General features: G+C 38.2%; 1 protein-coding gene across 3 annotated transcripts in view; it reads left to right on the forward strand.

Annotated features, from left to right (window-relative positions):
• Positions 1–437: 437 nt before the first annotated feature.
• Positions 438–21,639, forward strand: part of LOC149151012 (SEC14 cytosolic factor family protein / phosphoglyceride transfer family protein) — a 232,206-nt gene continuing 211,004 nt past the window's right edge. Inside the window, exons 1-5 of one of the 3 annotated variants that reach the window (XM_089446003.1) lie at positions 438–701; positions 863–995; positions 2,187–2,374; positions 3,827–4,714; positions 12,013–12,158. In XM_089446003.1, coding sequence (XP_089302129.1) covers positions 4,358–4,714; positions 12,013–12,158 — 503 coding nt within the window. In that variant the 5' untranslated portion in view covers positions 438–701; positions 863–995; positions 2,187–2,374; positions 3,827–4,357. The remainder of the gene's footprint in view (positions 702–862; positions 996–2,186; positions 2,375–3,826; positions 4,715–12,012; positions 12,159–21,639) is intronic. The other 2 variants (XM_089446002.1, XM_089446004.1) reach the window with 2 other exon arrangements.

Raw genomic sequence — 21,639 nt, forward strand, 5'->3', positions numbered from 1 at the left:
TGAGTCTCATGGGGAAGGGTTGAGAGTAGGTGCCAAATACAAGGATAAAAACTATCACACAACATGTCCAAACTCAATTGATTCTCGCACAATACTCCTAAAAACATCTTACATGTATCATTCTTTCATCAAACATAGAGACTAATCCTAACTTAAATCAATCTAACTTTGAATATATATATATATTATTGTTGTTGAATTGAGGCTTCTATGATCCATATCAAGTTTATGAGAAAAAGTATTTCGGCGTAAATCACATGATAGTTCATTTATGGACGTGTTTTGAACCAACAAATGTGATTCATGGTCAAGACTATGAACCACACTTCAAAACTCGTCAACAAATGCACTATATTATTGTTGTTACAAATTTCAAAGCGTTTTGACGAAACGCAGAAAAAAAGAGATCTTAAATGCAATCCATGTTTCACTTTCACTGTTTACACTAAACCGTCGCTTTAGGCAGTTGGACTTGTTTCAATAGGCAAGAAAATACGAAAAACAAACGTTGACCGATCGAGTCCTGGGGAGCCATATTACTGGTGTTAACTTGAAATCAGTTTGTCGAAGTAATCATTCATTCCCAAGGGTTTGGTGCAAGGAATGAGGGAAGCAGTGCATTTGCTAGAAATTAAGTTCAGCGCAATCTTTGGAAGTAATCATTTATAGATGCAAAGGAAGGGTTTCGATCAAGGAACGAGGCAAGCAATGTGTCTGCTAGATATGCTTATTCTCTTTCTCTCTTCTGTCCTTCAAAATAAGCTACATGTTTGCCTGCCTCAGCACCTGTAGTGAATTTTAATTCTATACCTGCAATTGTAGTGTTGTTAGTTTTTATTTATGATACTGGATCTTTAATTAGGGTTTTACGAGGCAGCATCAGTGCCGTTAACCTTAGCAAAGGTTGTGGAGAATCGACCTTAGCAAGGTTTTGGAGAATTGAAGGAGTGATCACATGCAGAACTAGCGGAACAAGAATTTCGAAAGCAACATAGGCCTGTTTTATAGGATGACATTAAATGCAATATTAGATGTCTAAAGTTTATGCCTGCTTCCCATGGCTTTCTCTGAATAGCAATTTTAGAAGCCCAATTTGGGTATATTGAGAGCATCGTGCGGGACAACTTTGAGAAAATTACAGTACCCGTGTGATACTCTAGTTCTAGTTCTTTAAGTAATTTATGTTCACTGAAGGGCAACGATGACATGGTTCAATGATCTTCGGTTTGCACGTGCTAGTTACGTAGATAAGTCTAGTATTGTATTTGCACCAAAAGCTTTGTCAATCAGGAAACTGGCTTGGGGGGGGGGTGCAAGTCATGGGTTGATGTGATATTATCCTCCATTCTGGTATTGGTAATAACATCCTTGGCAGTTTCATTTTCATGCTTTTTGGACCATCTTTGGTTTGTGGTTGTTATCTGTGTGATGTCCATCTTACTAATTCAATGGTATATCGCAGGATTGGGATTTTGTTTTACATTAAATTCTCATCCCTAGTTTGTGTTTGCGGAGTTTGCCAATTGATTTCTTTTTTGTTTTTGTTTTTTAAGCCCCCAGTGCAATGCCCTTTGATTAGATGGAGGGACTATGGATTTCCATAGCATGTACAACTGGTATAACAACCAAAATGATGTTTCTTCTCTGCTTCAGTGCAGCCCTTTACCTGGTAGAGCATGACTGCCAGCACCTGACCCTAGGTCATCACAGTTGTATGAGCTACCGTTTACCACTAGACCACAGCAATCAAACAACATTTTCTTGTTTCTGTTACAAACTAATATTCTGTGCACCTGCGAAGGATGCTATTAAATGAAACTTCAAGTTTAAATGACGTTATCATACACTCGAATCTTATAAACCTATAAGTTTCATGTTTTGACCTTGGAAGAGAAATTTAACTCCTAAAGCACCTCTATCTGGAAGGAACAGCCCACTAATTATAGTTCATATTTCTGCCTACTGAAATCTTGAGATGTATTTCCAGTAGGTTGCACGTAACATACAAATACGTGCTGTGAGAATGAATAGAGCATGGAAGAAAAAGTGATGGATATGCACAGGGAAGAGACTGCAGAGGCTTGGCATATACAATTTGGAAATAGAGTGTTGTCTTGAACTCTGAAATAGATTTGGAGAGTCAATCATCTGAAATACTGAAATTCAAGTTGCTTTCAATTTTGCAGAGCTAGATGGATCTGCCCAGACGGATCAACACCAGGAGGAATCACTGTCGAGTCTAAAGTTAAGTTCAATTCCGGTGACCGGAAATAGAGCGGCGAGCCTTAGAGTACCACGTATGTAGGGACAAGTAAAAAATTCAGCCTCTCCCAGGGAAAATTTCCAAGTTCTTGCATATTGGTTTGAATGAAAGGTAGAGTTCAAAGTTCAAACTACATGTAATATACAAATATCGAATATGACACAACTGTGTAACCAGCATACGTTTGGTCTAAATACACTTAGAAGTCTGGCAAGGGTTAGAAAATAGACCAACTTTTTAATGCATGACAATACTATTTTCAGAATTGGTTCCGTGTGGCATGTATATACCTTAATTGAATTTATTCAATGGGTTGTATTTCTATTCTTGGTTATCAATATTATTTATAAGATCTCAAAGTTTGGAGTTGTTCTCAGATAAGATAATTTTATTACTGTCCAACAAATGACGAAATGATAGATCAATGGGACTAGAAAGCACAATTAGTGATGCCAATCTTAGGGGTGTCCTAGGCAACACTGAAAGCATAAAGCAAAAAACAACAAGATCAAACAAAAGACCAAGATCAATCAGAGATAGCTACAAGGTTTTATATGACCTCCACCGGCACTTGTCCCAGTTTAGATTAAGCTGTATGTATGAAATTGTGATGATGTTTCAAGTTTTCATTGTTTTTTTTTTGCAATTAATGTTAGCTGCAGCATAATTGGGTTGGTCACACTTCTGAGTGACATTACGCATTCACATTGCACAAAAATCATCCAGGCCAATTTATAACTATTCAATATGGTTTATTTCAATATAACGATAGATGGATTGCCCTTTAGGCCTTTAATGACGAATTACAATATACAAGCTAAATTATGAACAGCTTTTTCCTTTATCTGCACGTACACTGGCTTTACCACTGACTGATAATTCTGAATAGAAATCACTGACCAGAAGGAAAACAGATACTTATTTATGGATTACTATTTACAAAAATTAGACTTATTTCTCCAGGTGGAACTAGCTATATAGCATTTTCACTCTTCTATAAATGACCTGAGAACTCACATAAAATTTGTAAATATGCACTTTGTAATATGCGAGATGCCACTTGTACAGGACCTTGATTTTATTGATTGGTGCAATGAAGGATGTCACTTGCAAGCAATTGTATCTTCAACAAAGGTGTCCTATGATCTATCCACTAACATTATGAAAGAACAAACTCATTGGAAATTAAATGCAGTCTTAGCAATTGATTTTTATATTTCTCTAGTTATTGCCAGTTTTAGAACAGGAGCTTGAATGCTTCCTTAAAATAATATATTTCACGAGTTCCACCATTCCACAAACAAATATTTGAACCTTTGAATGAGTTTAAAAGTTTAAACTTACAATTTTAGATGCTTTGACATTCTGGATTATCTCATTTCTTAAAAGATGTTTTGCCTTCAATGTTGTTTGACAACTAAAAATGTTAGCATATATCTTTTTTCCATAGGCAGTAGAATGCTGCCATAACGGCATGTTCAGTGTCAGATTGTTTTGCTGTCAGGTTAGTTAGTTTGTTTGTCTATGCTTTTGGACACTTATGTGTGCTTGAACATGTTTCAGTTTGGTGTCTTTAACTCGGGGTTAAAGGGCAAAACGATATTCACGAGTACAGAGAGTTCGTGTGCCCGGACTAGCAAGCTGATCTTTAGCACAGAATTTGAAAATTCTTGGGGGAATTGGGTTCCTATCATCTAAATCTTCAGATTCATAAATAAATCACAGATTTTAACTGCCAGGCAATTTCCAATTGTATTTGTGAGAAGCATATACTTAAAAGATTATGATTCTAAAAGAATGGTCTTCAGACTGTAAGGAAAGGAATATGATGTAAGACAAAAAATAATTGGAGCCAGAAGGGACATTCTCTATGCCCAATTCCATTGCAGGGTGGCATTTTTGAGTGGGAGGCTCGATCTGAACTTTGAAGACTAGATAAACGCATAAGAGGACTGCGTGAGTAAACTTTTCAAGGAGATCGAGAATCCATGCTGGTTTTGTTTGGAACAAGCATTGTTTATACAGCTTACGTTGCTGTTTGCGTTGCAAAAAATGAAGGGTAACTTGATTTGGAAATAGGAGTTAAGTGAAAACATGGATGACTCAACTAGTAATTCAATCTCATGCACGAGTCCAGAGCTAAGAAATGTTAAGGGAAAGAATTTGGCATCCAGAAAACCTTTTTTGGTTGCATCATTTCCTAAAGCTCTTTTGCAGAATGCGGTTGCGCCTTTCATTTCTTTGAAGCAAGTCAAAGTAACAAGAGAAACTACAGGTCAATTTGTTTTCTTTCTATTGAAAGTCGCAGCTTTAGAGGTGGTACGAAGGACTTCTGAAGCAAAATTTCCAGTATTATGGAGGGGTATACAAGGACTTGGGTTGCTTAAATGCCCACCTTTTAGCTGGTTGCAGAGGTGGACTCCATTCAGACTTCTTGCTAAGAGCACACAGGTTTGTTGAATCCTTGAGAAATTTTCTGGTTTGCATATCTATTCTTATCAATCTTTTGCATTAGTGGAACTGCTTGAATCGGGCTAGTGATAGATATTCTTCCCATAACTATTTTTATTGTAATAGGTATCCACCTTTATATTATTTCCCTTGAATTTTGACTTTAGAAAAGTTTGACCAGAGATGGAGAACTATCATTTTGTTTTATGAGCAGTCTTACATATGCATTCATCATTTTCTGCTGAAAATAAAGAGAGGACAACACACACACACACACATATCTAGATGTATGTATGTATTTATTTATAATTTTTGGTCTAAATGTGAAGGCACTCATTATTATATGTATGTATGTATTTATTTATTTATATATTTTTGGTCTAAATGAGAAGGCACTCATTATTTCGGTGCCATGATACTTTGCATATTAGCCACCTATTGTGCCTTTCATGATATATGTGAACTTTTTTCTCTCTTTTTTTTTGTTTTTATGAGAGGTAAAATGAATATGTTTTTGTTCATTCTGAAATGCAGAGTCTTTTGTTCCATTGCATTAGGTAGTTACCATTTCAGTGCCACAACTCTATGTATCTTGATCACCTGTTCTGCAAGCATGCCATCTTTTTGCATTATTGGTTTTGGTAATATTCCATCAATGGTGAATGAAAATAAACTTTCATAAACAAGTTTATTGTAATAAATACGAAACATGTCTTTGTAGTTGGAATTCCCTCAGATCTGTCTTAAAGTAGAACCAGAATGGCATACATTTGCTAGCACGATGCTTTTGTTTACCTTTGTAGTGACCTAGTTCTAGTAAGGAGTCTTTACTATATGCAGTATATGCTCATCCAATTATTTGATTAATTACTGGAAAATGCCTTGTTTCTGTTAGATAGCATCAAATAGTAAAATACCGAGTATAATGAAGACACCTTTGCTTCTTGTCAACTTTTGAGTATGCCAGAGAGGGAAACATTGTGCCTTGCCTTTTGTGTTTTCCTATCTTCTCATGGTTCAGTTCGTGTGAAATTTGAAATAACTGAGACCTGTTGCTGCTATTTTGTACATTTTCATCCAATTAATTTGTTTTGTAAAATTGCTATCTACCATTTCGTTGTTATTACTTGAAACAGCATAAGAGCTAAGAAATGAAAGTGTCCTCTACTAATAGCTATGTGTGGACAACTGAATGACTATAAAAAATTAAAAGCCCTTCTAAATCACGATGACAATTGTGTTCAGTTAATGTTGAATATTCTGTTGCCCTTCTGTAAAATTGATAACCCTTTTATTTCCTTGTGCAAAATTCGTTGCCCTGTGTTCCTGCAAGTTTCAGGCATTTATTGTATATGAGATTAATTAGCTTGGGTTTCTGGGGTCAGGAACTAGTGATAAAGTCCAAGGACAATGTGTAGTGCCAACATTAGGTCTCCCCGTTTCAATTGGCTAAATTAAAGGCCAAGTAATCGCTAACACAAACCGTTATCTATTCGTTCCAACTTTAGCTACCAAATCATGGTCCATCGTCTTCAATTCAACCTTAGAACCTGATTATAGTTTGTGCATCTTGTTGTCTCATGTTGTGTTCTTTACACTTCTTTGTAAATTTCAAAATCCCAATCTAGATGAAAGGATTTGATTTCTCCTGCATCACGGTTAATGGTTAACTCCCTAAGGCTTGAGAGGAGTTGGTCTTGGAATGGATGCAACATATGTGCATTTGGGGCTTTGGTTTCTAACTGGTCAGCATACACCATACATCTTTTCCCAGTCTTTAGAATCTCTGATCTGATTGTCCACCATACTTTGTATTTTTCTTGTTCTCACATGTAACACTGCAATCTATGACTTGTGGATCATAGAGCTCAACAAGCAATACAAAGGCTTTGCTAAACATAATGTGAGAGTGCAAAGTGAGGATTGCTAAATTAGAGTCCATGGCATGTTATAACATCTATTGCATTCCTTAGAGAACTTTCCTGACTTATATATGAGGTAGTTGTAGGATGGAAATCAATATGTACCCCGCAGCAGAGCAATGAATGCTCCATACACAGGGATATATCATATACAACATTTATTACTCTGCTGCAGGGTGGATATTTTTTGCCATTCTAGGATTTCATAGTACACATATGCCAATCATAATGTTATAATGAACATGAGAGATGACAGACCAATGGTGATACTTTGTAACATAGGAATTAAGTTGTTACAAGACTTAAATTAATATCAACTAATTTATATTTAAAAATTAGATGTTGGGGCGTATGAAACAAACATTTACTCTTATTGAGGTAATGTAAAATTTAAATGACTCTCATAACTGTGGAATACACATTAATTCAATTATCTCTCTTTCTCAAGAGGCATGTTGAGAAACTAGACACTTTGGCATCAAATCTGTGAGTTTGCGCATTTCCTCTTAGTGGCTAATTGATGCCATGAGGTCATTGCAGAGTACACATTCTCATCATGCTCAGGGCAATTGACATACTACTAGCACTTAGTCCTGTATCAATAGAATTTTCCTAATGGCCTCAAGTATTAGGAGAGTTCCATCTGATTGTTCCAAGCTTCCTTCTAGGATATTGCAACTAGGCCCTCTTAACCTTGGATATTTTCCCAAGGACATGTTGAAAATGGTTGTTATTGATGTCAAATGTTGCCCAATTGAAAGAGAAAGTTACATAGTCAAGAAGCATTTTTCGAGACCTTTCCAGTGATAGGTGGCATGCTCTCTAACTCCTCATGGCTGAGGAGAAATAATTTTCGAATACATTTAAATATATTTTGTGACCCCAACTCAAGTCGACCCCTCTCTTAAAGTCTAACTGAATGCACTGTTTAAGGGGACAAGTTGACCCCTTGAGCCCCCACTTGTTTAGTATAAATAAGACCACTCGTGTGGCTCATTTCAGTGTTTTTCATGAGGAATAAGGTTTGAAATAGACCATAGAAGATTCGAGTTGAGGAAGAAGAAGGCCGAGTTGAGGAGCATAGAGTAGACTAACTATTAGTTTTTGGTAGCCTGGACAGGTGTTCTAGCCTCTATTGGTGTCTATGAGGTTAAGCAACATAGGAGGATAATTATCTTCAAGACCCAAAAAAGGTTTCTAAGGAAAATGCCTTAATTAGATTAATTAGCCAATTATTAAATATTTTCCTAAGTCTAACTTAGGAAAACTGGTTAATTAAATCAGATTAATTGAGGTAAATCGGTTTTGCTCAAATACAAGTGCCAATGATAAATGCCAAAGGTTCGCAAGGCTCAACAAGTCAAACCTAAAGCTACAATCTCTTTAGCACATGACAATATTAAGTCGCTAACTCACACTGCACATGACTGATAGGATCAGATCGAAAGTGCATAATGCAGAGAATCACAGAAATATAATCTCATCACCATTTTCCTTCCACAAGTACATCTACATATATGGGAAACCAACCATGTTTGCATTGCACAAGTAATAACAAGATGCTGCCAAATTACCCCAAGTCCAGAATGATAAACACAAGCAGAACCACTTCACTAATTGCCATAATGCCTCCATGTGTTGGGAATCAACACCCTTAAAATGCTACAGAACCATATAATAATGAATGTATAACAAAAATAACATAAACCATCATTATCGCCATATGATGACATAATCAACATAAAAGGTGCACCCATAAGACACGTACATGATCAGTGAAAGATAGAAGAGAATGAAACTGCCTGAGAGATGATATCACTGCCTTTATTCCATCTGTCACAACAGAACCTTATGCCCCTGGTGCAATTGGATGTTGGGCTCCAATTGAGTTAAGTTAGAAGAGAAGGTGAAGAGAGATTCCAATGACAAGGTAAGAGTTAGGATCTGTATGTACTATGGATAGCAAGGTTAGATTTTTGTGAGAATAAATCACAGATTTGCAAAATTATTAGGGCATAAATCACAATACTGTGATTCCAAGATGGTTGACGTGAAAAATGGTCAGCAGTCCCCAAGATGCATACCTATGGCCTTGTTTCCTTGAAACTCACTGAAACATTGTTGATAAGTTGTGTAACTTGCTATTAATCATATATGTCCATTTAGGTTTTGGTTATGGCTATAGGTATAATTGTTTGTAATTTAAAGAGGAGGGCATAAATTGATTGGTCATGAGTTGAAAGTTGGAAAGATTGCTAGAGGACACTTTCAGGCCTTGCACATTGATGTGAATTCTTATGTAACTAAGTGAAATAAAGGATTGAACACTATGTATTCTCGTCTGTGTTCATGCTTTTTATGTAACTATTATGTGCATATCTATGTGAATGAGAAAATGTACTGATATGGTTACATCTTCCTGTAATAACCTTGAAATGTTTTACTGGGCATCTAACATTCATGACAGGAATTGACCTTGCTACCCACCACCAGTGGGTGACCCCTATAGGAGAAATTTTCTCCTAGATTTGTATTCAAGCGGCAGCTAACAACCCCTTGCAGCCGCCAGATAGCTCGATGTGCCATTATTCTCCACCACCTGAACCAGCCATTGTGTGCCCTCGCTTATCTGTCATGATCATAAGTTTGAAGGTGGGCCTTCCAACGCTGAAGGTATGAATTTTCATTATGTCATTGGGTGTTTATGCTTGCTTTTCTTGGGCACATTTGGACATGGATTAGTGGGGGGGTTCGACGGAAAGAATGGGCTTGATTTGTACTCTTGTTCCCTTATCTCAACTTGGGGGTTAATCATCATTCATGTATCTTAGTCCCGTGGGATATCCTCTATTGGCTACTAGCTTTAGGAGCAACACTACATGGGAAACCTTGATTTTGGTTGCGTGGTCCCGCTTCTCGATGCCATATGTCTCACTCCCCTTCGCTCATTACTAGCCCTTTCCACATTTACTCCATCTGCGTCCAGATTTGTCCATTGGGTCCACAAGGTGTTAGTCTCCCTCTCCCCTTGTCCACGCTTTGGGTCGGGCTTGGGACGATGCCCCGAAGGTTGGTGCAGCTAGAAAAAAGATAAAAGCATAATTTGGCCACTTACAACAAAAAAATGTACCACAAAATGCAAAAGATGCCCAGTACATAAAAATTTAACGTGTGGGAGAAAGCCATACATGAGCTCTACCCTTTATCACGATGGCCATCACCTTGGTTCCTAGGGCCCGGATGGGTGCCTCCGGGCCCCTGCATCACTAAGGAACCCATGATTGTCCCAACCCCTGGTGGGCGATGAACTACCCTACCTTAGGGGGTAATCCCTGCTACATCATACACATATCATGCTCTCATCTCCTGGAGCCCCGAGCAGTAAAAGGAAGAAAATTCAATAAAAGACAAATGACATATGAAGAAAGGTGAAAAAACAAAGGCCAGGGTAACTCATGTACCACGATTGCTCCCTCTTACATTCATATACCCAAAGAGTGGGCTCCCTTCATTATAGCTACCCTTGTACCATGGCATGTAGCTTGGAGCCTTCCCTCTTGCCCCCACTCCGTTCCATCATTATTTCACATGACCCCTACGGTCTACCACTTGATGGATTTACCATGGACCTGTCACTCACTTAGAGGTTGAAACCACCTAATAGGGTTCTTTATTAACCTCTCTTGTCCTGCAAGGTAACACCTGTAATTTTAAAGCCCATTAGGAAGGGCATGCAACTATGAAGTGTCCACTTTTGCCCTTAATTAGCAAGCTTATTTATTTACTCAATTGCACTAATGATTAATTGTACAAGAAGGTGAGGAGACACATTGGATCTCATACATGATTGCAAGTGGGTCGATATCTTGGGCTTGGTCTCTCTATACGGGGTCTGCGCCCTCCAAGGGGTTATAATGGCACTTGTAGGGTGAGCGTTGAGAGCCATGGGCTTCCACCATAGCAGAGCATTGATTGCCACACCATGGGCCTCTTCAGTACCACACATTGCTTGTTCAAGGCCCAGTCATACAGAGATGATGATGCACTTGGATCACGTTTCCTAGCCGGCCACCCATTGGCACCTGACACTTGGTAACTGATCCAGAGCCCATATGAGGTTTTGTTTTTTCCGAAGAGACATGGGACGACATGTGTCATCTTCTAGCCGTCACTGATGGAGCATCGACTTGTTGTGGAGCCATTTGGAGCCCATGAGACCATTACTTGTGCCCCACAACAACTTGGGAGCACCACAGGATGTTTTGCTTGGAAATCAAGGGGCCACCCCTTGATCATCATTTATGAAGCCCTCCTCTTCATCTTGGCACTTTGAGGACTCATCTTGGCCTTCCAACGACCCTTCTTACTCCATTTTGCATTATTTCAGCCCTCTTGGGATGGCTATTTGGTGGGCTTGTCACAAAATTTATTGTTATTTTGCACATTAAAGTAAATTTAGGGGCTCATTAGGCTAATTCGAACTTGTAGAGGCTCATATAAATAAAGGAGAGCCTCATTTGTATTTCATCATCACTTGGATTTGGATCTCTTTACTTGAGAAACTCGGACCTGCAATTTTGGATGAATTTTGGATGTTTGGATGCACTTTGACATTTGGAAATTTTCGCTATCTTTTCTTGGAGCTTCTTTTTGCAATCTTGATGGATGGATATTCTCTCATTGTCTTGTAAGTGCTCTTTGATGCTATATTTATCCTTGTTAAATGTCTAAGGTATAGAATGTTATTTCATGATATTTAATATGCCCTAATTTGATGTGAATTTATGAGAACATTAAAATTATTGGAAGGATTGCATTCATTACTCATAGGCAATGATAAAAGAATGTTCCTAGAGGTCAATTTTGTATATTGCATCCTTGAAACTCCATTAAACATTGTCAATGAAGAATAAAATTCTATGGCAGCCGTGAAGCTGCCTTCTCTAGGGCTAACGAAGTTGCATTAAATCTCCTTGAAGAGCGAAATCATCTAATCAAAGTAATACGAGGAAAGTAAACAAATTTTGGTCAACATTAGTTTCCTGTAAAATACTATTTTAGTTTTCATCGGATTCATTATGCTTGTGTATTCATTGAGCTGTAAACTGTGATTTTGTTAGTGCTCAACTTGAGAGACAACATATTCTGACTTGTGTCAATTGTGCATCCATTTTGTTGTATGCTGAATTATAATAATCAATCGGATTCAGAGTAAGAAAGTAAATATGTGAGAGAAAGGGAAAATTTGCTCTGCTTTCATTTTAAATGCAAATAGTGGACATAAATAGCAGTCAATGGTTTGCATATCTCATGCTTAAAAGAAATCATTTGTTTGAGAGTTCAAGTTTTTGATAACATTTGATGCTATTGTTGCAGGAATTCTCAAGGCCAGTGCTGTTTCTTTCAATTGCTACCACATTTCTGGGTCAGTCCAAGGATTGTGACCTGTCTGCAGATTCTCAAGCAAATCATTTACCAACTACAGATTCATTTGCTACGGAACAAATAGAGGTTGTTGAAAGGTATGGAGTCACAACCCGGAGAATTTAAATTTATGATAGTTAATGCATAATTTGTTAATTTTTTAAGATGCTAGATTGCATTAACAGAGCTGTAATAAAATTGCTACAAATAATTTTTAAACAAAAGGTTGCGTCTCAAGAAAAATGGAGAAACCAAATTAAACTCGAGGTTCATGATTGTGAACATTTACAATGAATTGACAAGAAATAAGAGGTATAAACTTGGCAAGCTTGCTATGAAATTGGTTGAATATAAAATTATGTTATGTTTTAGCGGCTAGTTCAAACTTGAACTGGAACTATGGCCAAAATTTATATATTAATTTCTTAGAATGCTTTCGAAGTTTAGGTTCATTATCTAGAGCTAAATATGTAAGCAGAAGATTAGTATAATTTAAACTATTTCTTGTTTGTAGAACCCAAAGACACCAGAAGTGTGGTTGTCATTGCAAAAGTTGGTTCTGTACCTTGGCCTAATTTTAAGAATTTTGTGTTTGGCCATATATGTATTTTCAAAAGTATCTATAAATGAAAAACAGTAATATTAAGAAATCAGATGAATTGTAAAGTATAACTTAATCTATAGTTGTAGTGATATTCAAGTTAATGCACATCCAAGTAATCGTATGAATTGAAAACCATAACTTAAATTAAAGTCGTAGTGGTATTCCAGTTATGGTACATGATCTTCAAATATCCAATTGGTATTGAGTTAAGGCACATCTAAACATAAGTCTCAACTGATTATGCCAAACAACTAATTTAGGAACCAAATTAATCTTGCTATATTCATGGATACAAGTACTATGCATTGCTGAAAAATTTTACCCTAGCATAATGCATATCTTGAAAGCTATGCTGAAACTGAAATGATTTGTTAACATATAATTATAAATGTACATTGTAAAGCAACCATCCTTCATAAAACCATACACCTGCATCTTCAGGCTTCAGATAAGCCTGCATTGGATGTCACTTCAAAGCTCCTAGAATTTGCTAGAAAATACAAAATGTTAAGGCCCAAAAAGGATCCCTTTATTGCAAGTATAGTTGAAAATGTTACAGGAATCATCTTTGCTTACTGGAAATGGCTCCTGGCCGGCTTCATCCTGATGGAATCTGTCCCAGTAACCAGAAGCTGTAAGGGGTAGTCTCTTAGGTTGTGATGTAATGTCCCTTCCTAAATTATTTTGGAACAAGATTAATTTCTACATTTTGGGGCCGATTTTGGAGGTGATGGGGCCCATTCGATTTTATTAGGAGGTTAGACTTAGTAGAAGTTATTTTGATGTGGTTAATTTGTACGTGGGGGCCACCCACACTAGGAGAATACACATTCCCTAGTTCGATTTGCATGGAGGGGAAATCGATGGTTAAGTGAGGGACCCACGATGGAGGGAAAATGGAGGGAAAAGTGCTCCACAAAATCTATATAAGGAAGGCAACTCTCCTCATTTCAGTGTCTTATCTTTTGACATATTGAACTCAATCTTAGTTGCTCGAGCTGCTTAGCTGGGTTACTATGCTGTTTAGCACACGAGTGTCTCCGAGCGGAGATCTCAACCCTTGCTTCAGTGGACTTCGAGTGCCAGCCCTAGAAGGGAGTTCTTCTTCATCTCAATTCGTAGCAGCAACATGGAAACAAGTTACAGCAGCAGGGGGGAGTAACAACAACGCATAGATTGCGCAGTCACAACATGAGGCACTCCGGGAAGTTGGGAGACAGGAGCATCCTTCATCATTTTCAGGAGTATAGAGGGCAGCTACAGATAAGAGGGCCATCCTACACACAACTATCATTTCATCACACGCAGGACTATGTCATCTCCTCCATGACTATGCAGTCATTGGAGTGAGACTCTTTGGGGAGCACCATCCGGGGGAGTTTGGAGCTAGGACATCAGTTGGAGGGCCATTTGAGGAGGATTGCTGGAGTTGGGAGAACAGAGATTGACAGGATCAGTCACAACAACAAAATTCGAAATTGGAGGAGGGCCAAGCTGTGAAGGGTCAAATTTTGAAGGTTGGAACCAAGGGAAACCCTTTCTGGGTTTTTCTGGCTTTTGGGCAAGGATCACACTCCCAATTTTATAGAATTTTCTGGGTAGATCTAAGGGGTCAAACCGGGGTCCCAACTCAACCAGCAACTAGAGGAGCTAAGGGGAATTTGGGCCAAATTCCGAGGTCAACATTTGGCCAATTCCTTCGTGGGTTATTTTGGGTATTTGGTGGAGAGGTTGGGGTTAATTTTCCATAATTTTCTGAGCACCGGAGGTGGGGTTTCCAACAACATATTTGCAGCAGACAACACAGTTTCACAAGGGCAGTGCAGGGCATCATTGCAGCAATTATTTGTGCCATATGGGCTTGACATATTACCACCTGGGCTTGATCACGCTTGCCATTGAGGCAAGCCCAGGTGCACCACTTCCACATTATTGTACTTTTCTCCCAGACTATAATAAAATGGCTTGGCTGTTGGTTATTCTTGGACTTTTTATGGGTGTGCACTGAATGTTTCAATTCTATGGTGTTGTTTTTATTGTTTGCTTTGCATAGCACTATTTTTCCTAGTTTGGAACATTACATGTGATGCTGATGATGTAGCACTTGGGCTTTTTGCTATAACAATTGCAAAATAACCCTACCCAAAAAAGAAGAAGAAATCTAAGCCCAAAAAAGAAGAAGAAATCTAAGCAAATACAACCTTGTACAAAACCCTCTTTATCCGCTTTCAACCTCTGTAAAATTTATTTTTTAGAGCTACAATCTTTGTATGAAGTTAATTTTCTCACCTAAATCCTCAACCTCAACACTTCCAAGGTTCTTTCTATGCCTTAATCCAACAAACCTTAAATATGCACAAATGGATGATAGAACAACTCTAGTGCACAAGATAAAAGAGCACAAGTGTCCTAGAGAGAGAGAGAGAGAGAGAGAGAGAGAGAGAGAGAGAGCCATGGCATAACAATAATAACACTTGAACGAGAGACCAACACTTGACATAGAGGTTATAGGGTTAACAATTAAGCACTTTTATAAAAGAATGTTGACTGAATGTGTTACAAATGATATCTATGTATGCATTTATACACAACTCCCAAGGAGAATGTCATCCCTAAGAGGAGCTATGGGCCAGTTATGACTAGGTTGGTCTTAGCCACCTAGAAATACATAATAAATGAGTGTTGACTAGATTGTCATAGTCAAACCTAGTAATGCAATATAATAATGATTACAATAGGGTTATACATGGATAGAAGTGAAGCTTAACCATTCTCAGCATTTCAACATCCCCTCTTAAGGTGAATAAGAGACCATGGAGGAGAATGATGAATACAAAAGGGAGTGGGTTTATAGATACCCAACTTGTTATAGGGGCATTTGTGGCCGAGATACAAAAGGGAGTGGGTTTATGGATATCTAAATTCCAACTCAAATACACTTGAGAGTGGGTTTACAGATACCTATAACAAATGAGAACTTAAAATGAAATTTTGAAGTGAGAGGGCTTAAACTCTAGGAAACCTCGAACAAAGAAGATGGTTTGAAAATTGTAGATCCACAACCTTTGGGCAAATGCTTCTAGCTAAAAATCTTCATGTCGGCTATAGAGGAGGGTTTAAAAGTTAAAACCCTAGGAAAACTCTAGAAAAACTACTTTCCGTAATGGAGGGTTTACACCTTAAGAAGCCCTTGGAAAATAGCCTTAAATTGAGTTAAGGAGGTTCATACTTGGGCTTATAGTATTTTGAGATCCATATGAAAGATATGATCAAATGAATAACTAGTAAAACCCTAATCTAGAAAAATCTAAATCAGCACAAATAGAAGATAAAACAACACTAATGCACAAGAGAAAAGAGTGCAAGTGCATTATAAAGAAACAAAGAGCCATAGCCATAGCCATATCCATAATGAAAGCTTGAAAGAAGAGAGCAACACTTGATATAGTGATCATAGGCTTAAGAATGATTAATGAATGTCTTACAAATGAAACTTGTTTATTTGAACACAATCAAAGAGGAAGATACCATCCCCAAGATAGTTTATGTGCCCACTATGACTATGTCGGCCTTAACCACCTACAAATACGTAAGAACTAAGTGTTGACTACGTTGGCTTAACTGTACCTATCTAATACAATATTATAACAATAGGGTTGGTTGTCGTTGGATGTGAAGCTTACACCATTCTAAACATTTCAACATTCATAACCTATGATCTAAGTGTGTGATTTCTTTGATAAACCAACTTGTGATCTAGCTTGTAGACCTTTGTAAATTTGTCGTGATTAATTTTTTTGTTAAAGCTTTGATCTGTGTAAGTAGTAGGGATTCGTCAATGATGCCTTTTTTTGCTTCACTTTTGCAACAAAAAAGCCACAATAGAATAGTTTCTACTTTCAAAACTTGTATCTTAGGGTTTTAGCGTTTAGGTCTTTGTTACACTTTAATTTCCTTTTTGGTTCTTTGTATGGATTTATTTGGGTCATTTTTCACAAGCTTGAAACAACAGGAGAAACAATCTCTAAAAATGATTGTTTTCATTTTAGTCCCATTTTTTGGCTGTTTCTCCTAGGAACACGATCGAATCATTATGTGTCTGGTAACTATGGTGGCACAGGCAAACACTCTCAATTTGTTGAAAAGAGAGGCTTAATCTTCACTTTTGGCCATATTGATCTTATATCAAATCATTTTTATATTTGCAAGTTCAGTTAAGGTCAACCTTGTACATGTAGGATCAGAATCCTATTAGGGAAAGCTTCCTGCCTTTGAGTTCAGTATTATGCACCCAAACTCATTTGTATTTCTCATTCAAGTGATTCATTCATTTTTCCAAAAAAGTGAATTGCCTAAGGGCACCTATCAAGTGTTGCACTTTGTCTTGTGCTTGGGTTTCCCTCTCTCCATCACTCTTATTCTAGTGTTATTTCTCTCCTTATAGCTGTGCTTCTCTTAAGTGCTGTGCTACCCCAGTGTTCATTTATCTTTGTCTTTATTGCAGAATTCGGGTTTGTGTTGGTTCCATTTGAATCTCCTTGTGAATCGCAACATGGTTTCAGAGTGGGTATGAATCTCACTTAATTCAGTGGCTGATCTAATTTTTTTGGCCAGTGGCATTGCTTAAGTCTTCTTTACAACTGTGTAGCTAGCATTTAAACCCTCCTTCAAGGTTGACACACTCTTCCTTCCTTTTGTTCTGTAGCAAGAGGTAGAAGAAGCTAGTACTAAACTTTCCTTCATGTGTTTATCAAGGTGAACTTTTGAAGACTGTTTTTTCCCTCATATGAAGGTTGCTTCTTTGCACCACTGCTGAACCTTATGGACTGGATATTTGCTCGATTAAATGGGGATAATTATAATATTTGGGTCGATCAAATGATTGCCCTTCTTCGAAGCAAGGTTTTCTGGGTGTATTTGGAGAAACCGCCCTACCTTCTTGACACAAATGACAGTTATGATCTCATATATGTGTGAAGAATAATGAAGCTCTTGGGCTAATCAACCTGTATGTCAAGTCAGCTCTGATTCATTACACCAAGTATAACAATAGTGAAAAGTAGATCAAGGATATCAGGACACTTTTTGGAATAGTGAATACCACTCAAGTAGCCAAACTCAAAACTTAGGTTTCTAATTTGAAAATGGCTGGCTTTGACAATGTTGAGTATATTGTGAGGTTTAAGAAATTGAAAGCTGACATCACTGGCTTAGGAGGAAAAGAAAAGTAGTAGATACGTTTCTAAAGATCTAAGTGTTTATTTGAATAATCCCTGTCAATGTTCAAATCCTTTGCCATCACATTGTATATTCTTCTTCTATTTATGAAGAGTTACGAGCCTTCCTCTCTTGAGCAGGTTTTTGCTAAAGTGGTCATTGGTGATAACTCATGTTACTAATTTCAGAATTTGATAATGTCATTATCGACAATACCAAGTTTGGGGATGTCCTTCATGTTTTGGGACTTGGATGGAAAATGCTCTTTCTATTTATTGCATCACTCACCCCAACAAAGTGGAATTTTAGCCAGATTGATGGGTTGTAAATGTATTATCCCAAAAGAATTTTGCCCTTAGGGTTGCACAATCATAAGGAAACACTACTAATTTTTTCAATATTCTTCCAACTTCAGGCAGAGCTATAAAATACACAATGATGCAAACCACAGTAGATTTTCAAGACATCAACAGTTCATACCAATTTCATTTTAGCAACTGATACTAGAGTTGTTATACTAGTAGTACTGACCGTCCAGTGTTCATAACAGTAACTATCTATCTGATATAAGAACTGTCCTCTTTAATATCCAGACAGTAAAAAAAATCCAAGAGTCCTGTTCCCACAACCGCACTTCAACCAACTTACAAGTTAATTGCCCCACTATTAGCTTGGTCTCTATCTGTTATAGTAATGATGCCCTAGCAGGCCATTTTACTGTCCTACGCACTTCTGCTCTCTAATTTGTTTACTCTCCAGACAAAAGCAGCATGCAACAGACCTTTATTATACTCACCAGACCAACACGTTAATTCCTGGGGTGTAATCTGCAGCCTCTTAGACTACCGCAGCTGTGATTCATCTACCAGAAGTTCTTTTTTCAATTATGCCTGACTTTGGAGGGTCTGTAATAGATGTCCATTGCCCAGATCAACAAGTTAATCCCTGGAAGTGAAATCCGTGGCTTCTCAGGCTGTACCAGACAGAAAATTCAGCCATGCGGCTCTGCTTTACTTCAGTCAACAACTCAGATGAATAGGCTGTCGCAGGATGCCCTGGTCTCGCTGCCCAAAAAAGAGACCACTGCTCCAAAGCGCCTCGCTCTCAGGGAGATCCTTTTGCAGCTCAGTTTTCTCAAACCATATTTCTAATAGCCAGACATATCCCAGTGCTGACTTCGCTGTTCTTAGATAGAGCCTGTTTGACCAGACAAATAACCATGCAGGGAGACCACGTCCTTATGCGCCAACCAGACCAGAGCTGCTTCAAATCCTTCTTCCCCGCGATCCAAAACATATCTGAACTGCTGTCAAGAGAATATGCTGTGCCAGAACAAGGAAAAGAGGTGCCTGGGTATGGTGGGATCAACTCCACTGAAACTAGACAAGAGATTAGCTATGGGGGGGATCACCTCCACCGAAACTAATCAAGAAGAAGGGGTCTTAAAACCTCAGAGCCTCAGCTCATGAAAGCAGAGATACTCAATCCAAACCAATGATGAAAATCTGATTCCAACTATCCTTTATTTATAGATTTTCTCACAGGGGTTCCTCAAATGCGAGGGGTTGCAAGTGCAAACCCCAATTTGGGATTTTTTCCTCAGCTACCCCAAAATTTACCTAAGGTTGCCCCAAAACATTGGATAATTGGGTTTTCCTCTTTATCAATGACTATAGCCTATGGGGTTGGATAGGTTACTTCATCCTCTTGTGGACAATTAATCAATAGGGGACATTACTGTAAAGGATATGAATGATGGTGTTACGGTGGTTTCCTCACGATATCATGATGAATGTGATCAGATGTAGAATTTGGAGAAGACTCATTCCTTGAAATGGGAAGGATTTGTTGCTATGGTAGCCAATGCTAACGTGACCAACATGCTATGGCATCATGCCATAAACATTCTCAATCGTCTCAACTTATCATCAATCCTTGACATATACATTTGCTATCGACGGAAATGAATTGATGAACCTAACAACAAATTAAGCATCCAAATTATATGTTGCATTGCCTTTGGTGATGGGGGAATGATGTTAGTTTTTGATGAATATGGTAGCATTAGATAGGTGTTCTTGTCTCTAAAGTGTCAGAGAGGCTAAGGAACACGAGATCTCCAAAACCCAGAAAAGGTTTTGAAGGAAAATACTTAGAAACCTCTTAATTAAATTAATTGATCAATAATTAAAAAGTTCTTAAGTCTAACTTGGTAAAATTGATTAATTAATGGGTATTAATTGAGGAAATCGATTTTTCTCTAAAGACTTCCAGAAAAGTGATTTGATGGAGTCTAAAATGATCTGAGCCATCAATCATGATTAGATCTTGGCCGTTGATGCTCCAACAAGAGATTATAAGAGCAAGTCAAAGGGGCTTGGAGAAGACACAATTAACAGGTTGTGAGCAAGGCAGATCGAGCTACCCAGTTTGCAGTTTTTAGTGAGGGCGCAGTTCGAGCCAAGGAAGGAGAGTAGTAGGGGTTTGCAGTAGAGAGAATTTCCAGATAAATTCTTAGGAGGTTTTCCAATTTCTAGAGGAGGAAAAGGAAGACTGAAATATCTAGTAGGAAGGCAACATTATCTAATGGGGAGGCCACATTTTGTAGTGCGAGTTGCCCAGTTTGCTAGTGCGAGTCGCTGGGAGAGGGATCTATTTAGTTTCTAGTGCTCGAATCTAGTCTTGGGAGGCCTAGCGAATTGTTTCCAAAGGCAGAGACAGGAAGAGCGACTAATCTGGAGGTGTCCCAGAGGCATTACGAAATTTCTCTAGCAAGCGGTGTGCATTTCCAGTCCAATTGAGCGAATTTGCTGGGAAGTGCGAGTTTGCTAGAGAGGCTAGATTGAGTTGCTGGGAGGGAAAGGATTTTCCTAGTATTTTCCAGTTGAGAAAAATTGCCATAACTAAGCGAGGAAGGCCAACAAATGTAATACTCTATATTTGCTGCATAATAATATAAACCCTCATCTACTGCACCGGTTTTCCCTTCAGGGCTTTTCTGAGGACAATTGTCTGAAAACAACGCTGTTAATGTGTCATTTGATTGTGTGTGTGCATCTATTTCTCAGTTTCTGTTTATATTTCCCCAGTGTAAATTTATTTTGAAGAATTGTAGTGTGGTTTATTCGCTATTTATTGTTAATAATTTAACAGAAGACAAATAAACTGTTAAGTTAGGAGAATAATACTTAGTTGCTGCAGTGCAAGGAATTTTCACATGGTATTAGACCAGAAGGTTAGATCATAGGTTCAAAGGTGAAGGAATTGAGATTGTGCAGTTTTAGAGGGAGATCTGAGGCACCAGTTTCCAGATTTGCGCAGGCCAGCCAGGGAGTGTGAATTGCTGGAGGAAGAAAATTGATTTCCAGATCCAGGGTGGAGGAAAATTAGATTTTCCCCCGAAGCAGAAGCAATAGGTAGTAGGATTGCCAGAGAGGGTTTTCAGTGAGCATACCAGTTGATTCGCAGAGAAAATCTAGGGCAGAAGATTTGCAGCAAGGTTTTGCAGTTGCAGATCAGCTCGGGAAGGAAGAGAAAAGCACATTGAGAGGGAATTTGCAGAAATTCTCATAGGGTTTCCACTTTTTTCAGAGGAAAGGAGGCCATAATTTTCAGCAGCAGAAGGCCATAGCAGACTTGCTAGTTTAGCCGATGCGAATTTCAGGGTTAGTAGTGTGTGTGCTAGATTTGGAGGACACCCAGAAGGTAGAGCAAGTTGCCTAGAGGAGGAGTAGCAGGCAGTGCAAGTGTCGGGAAGG

Source organism: Pinus tabuliformis, chromosome 9 (genome assembly GCF_031772625.1).
Source record: "Pinus tabuliformis cultivar Carrire ecotype Pingquan chromosome 9, CPIR1, whole genome shotgun sequence".
Lineage (NCBI taxonomy): Eukaryota > Viridiplantae > Streptophyta > Pinopsida > Pinales > Pinaceae > Pinus > Pinus tabuliformis.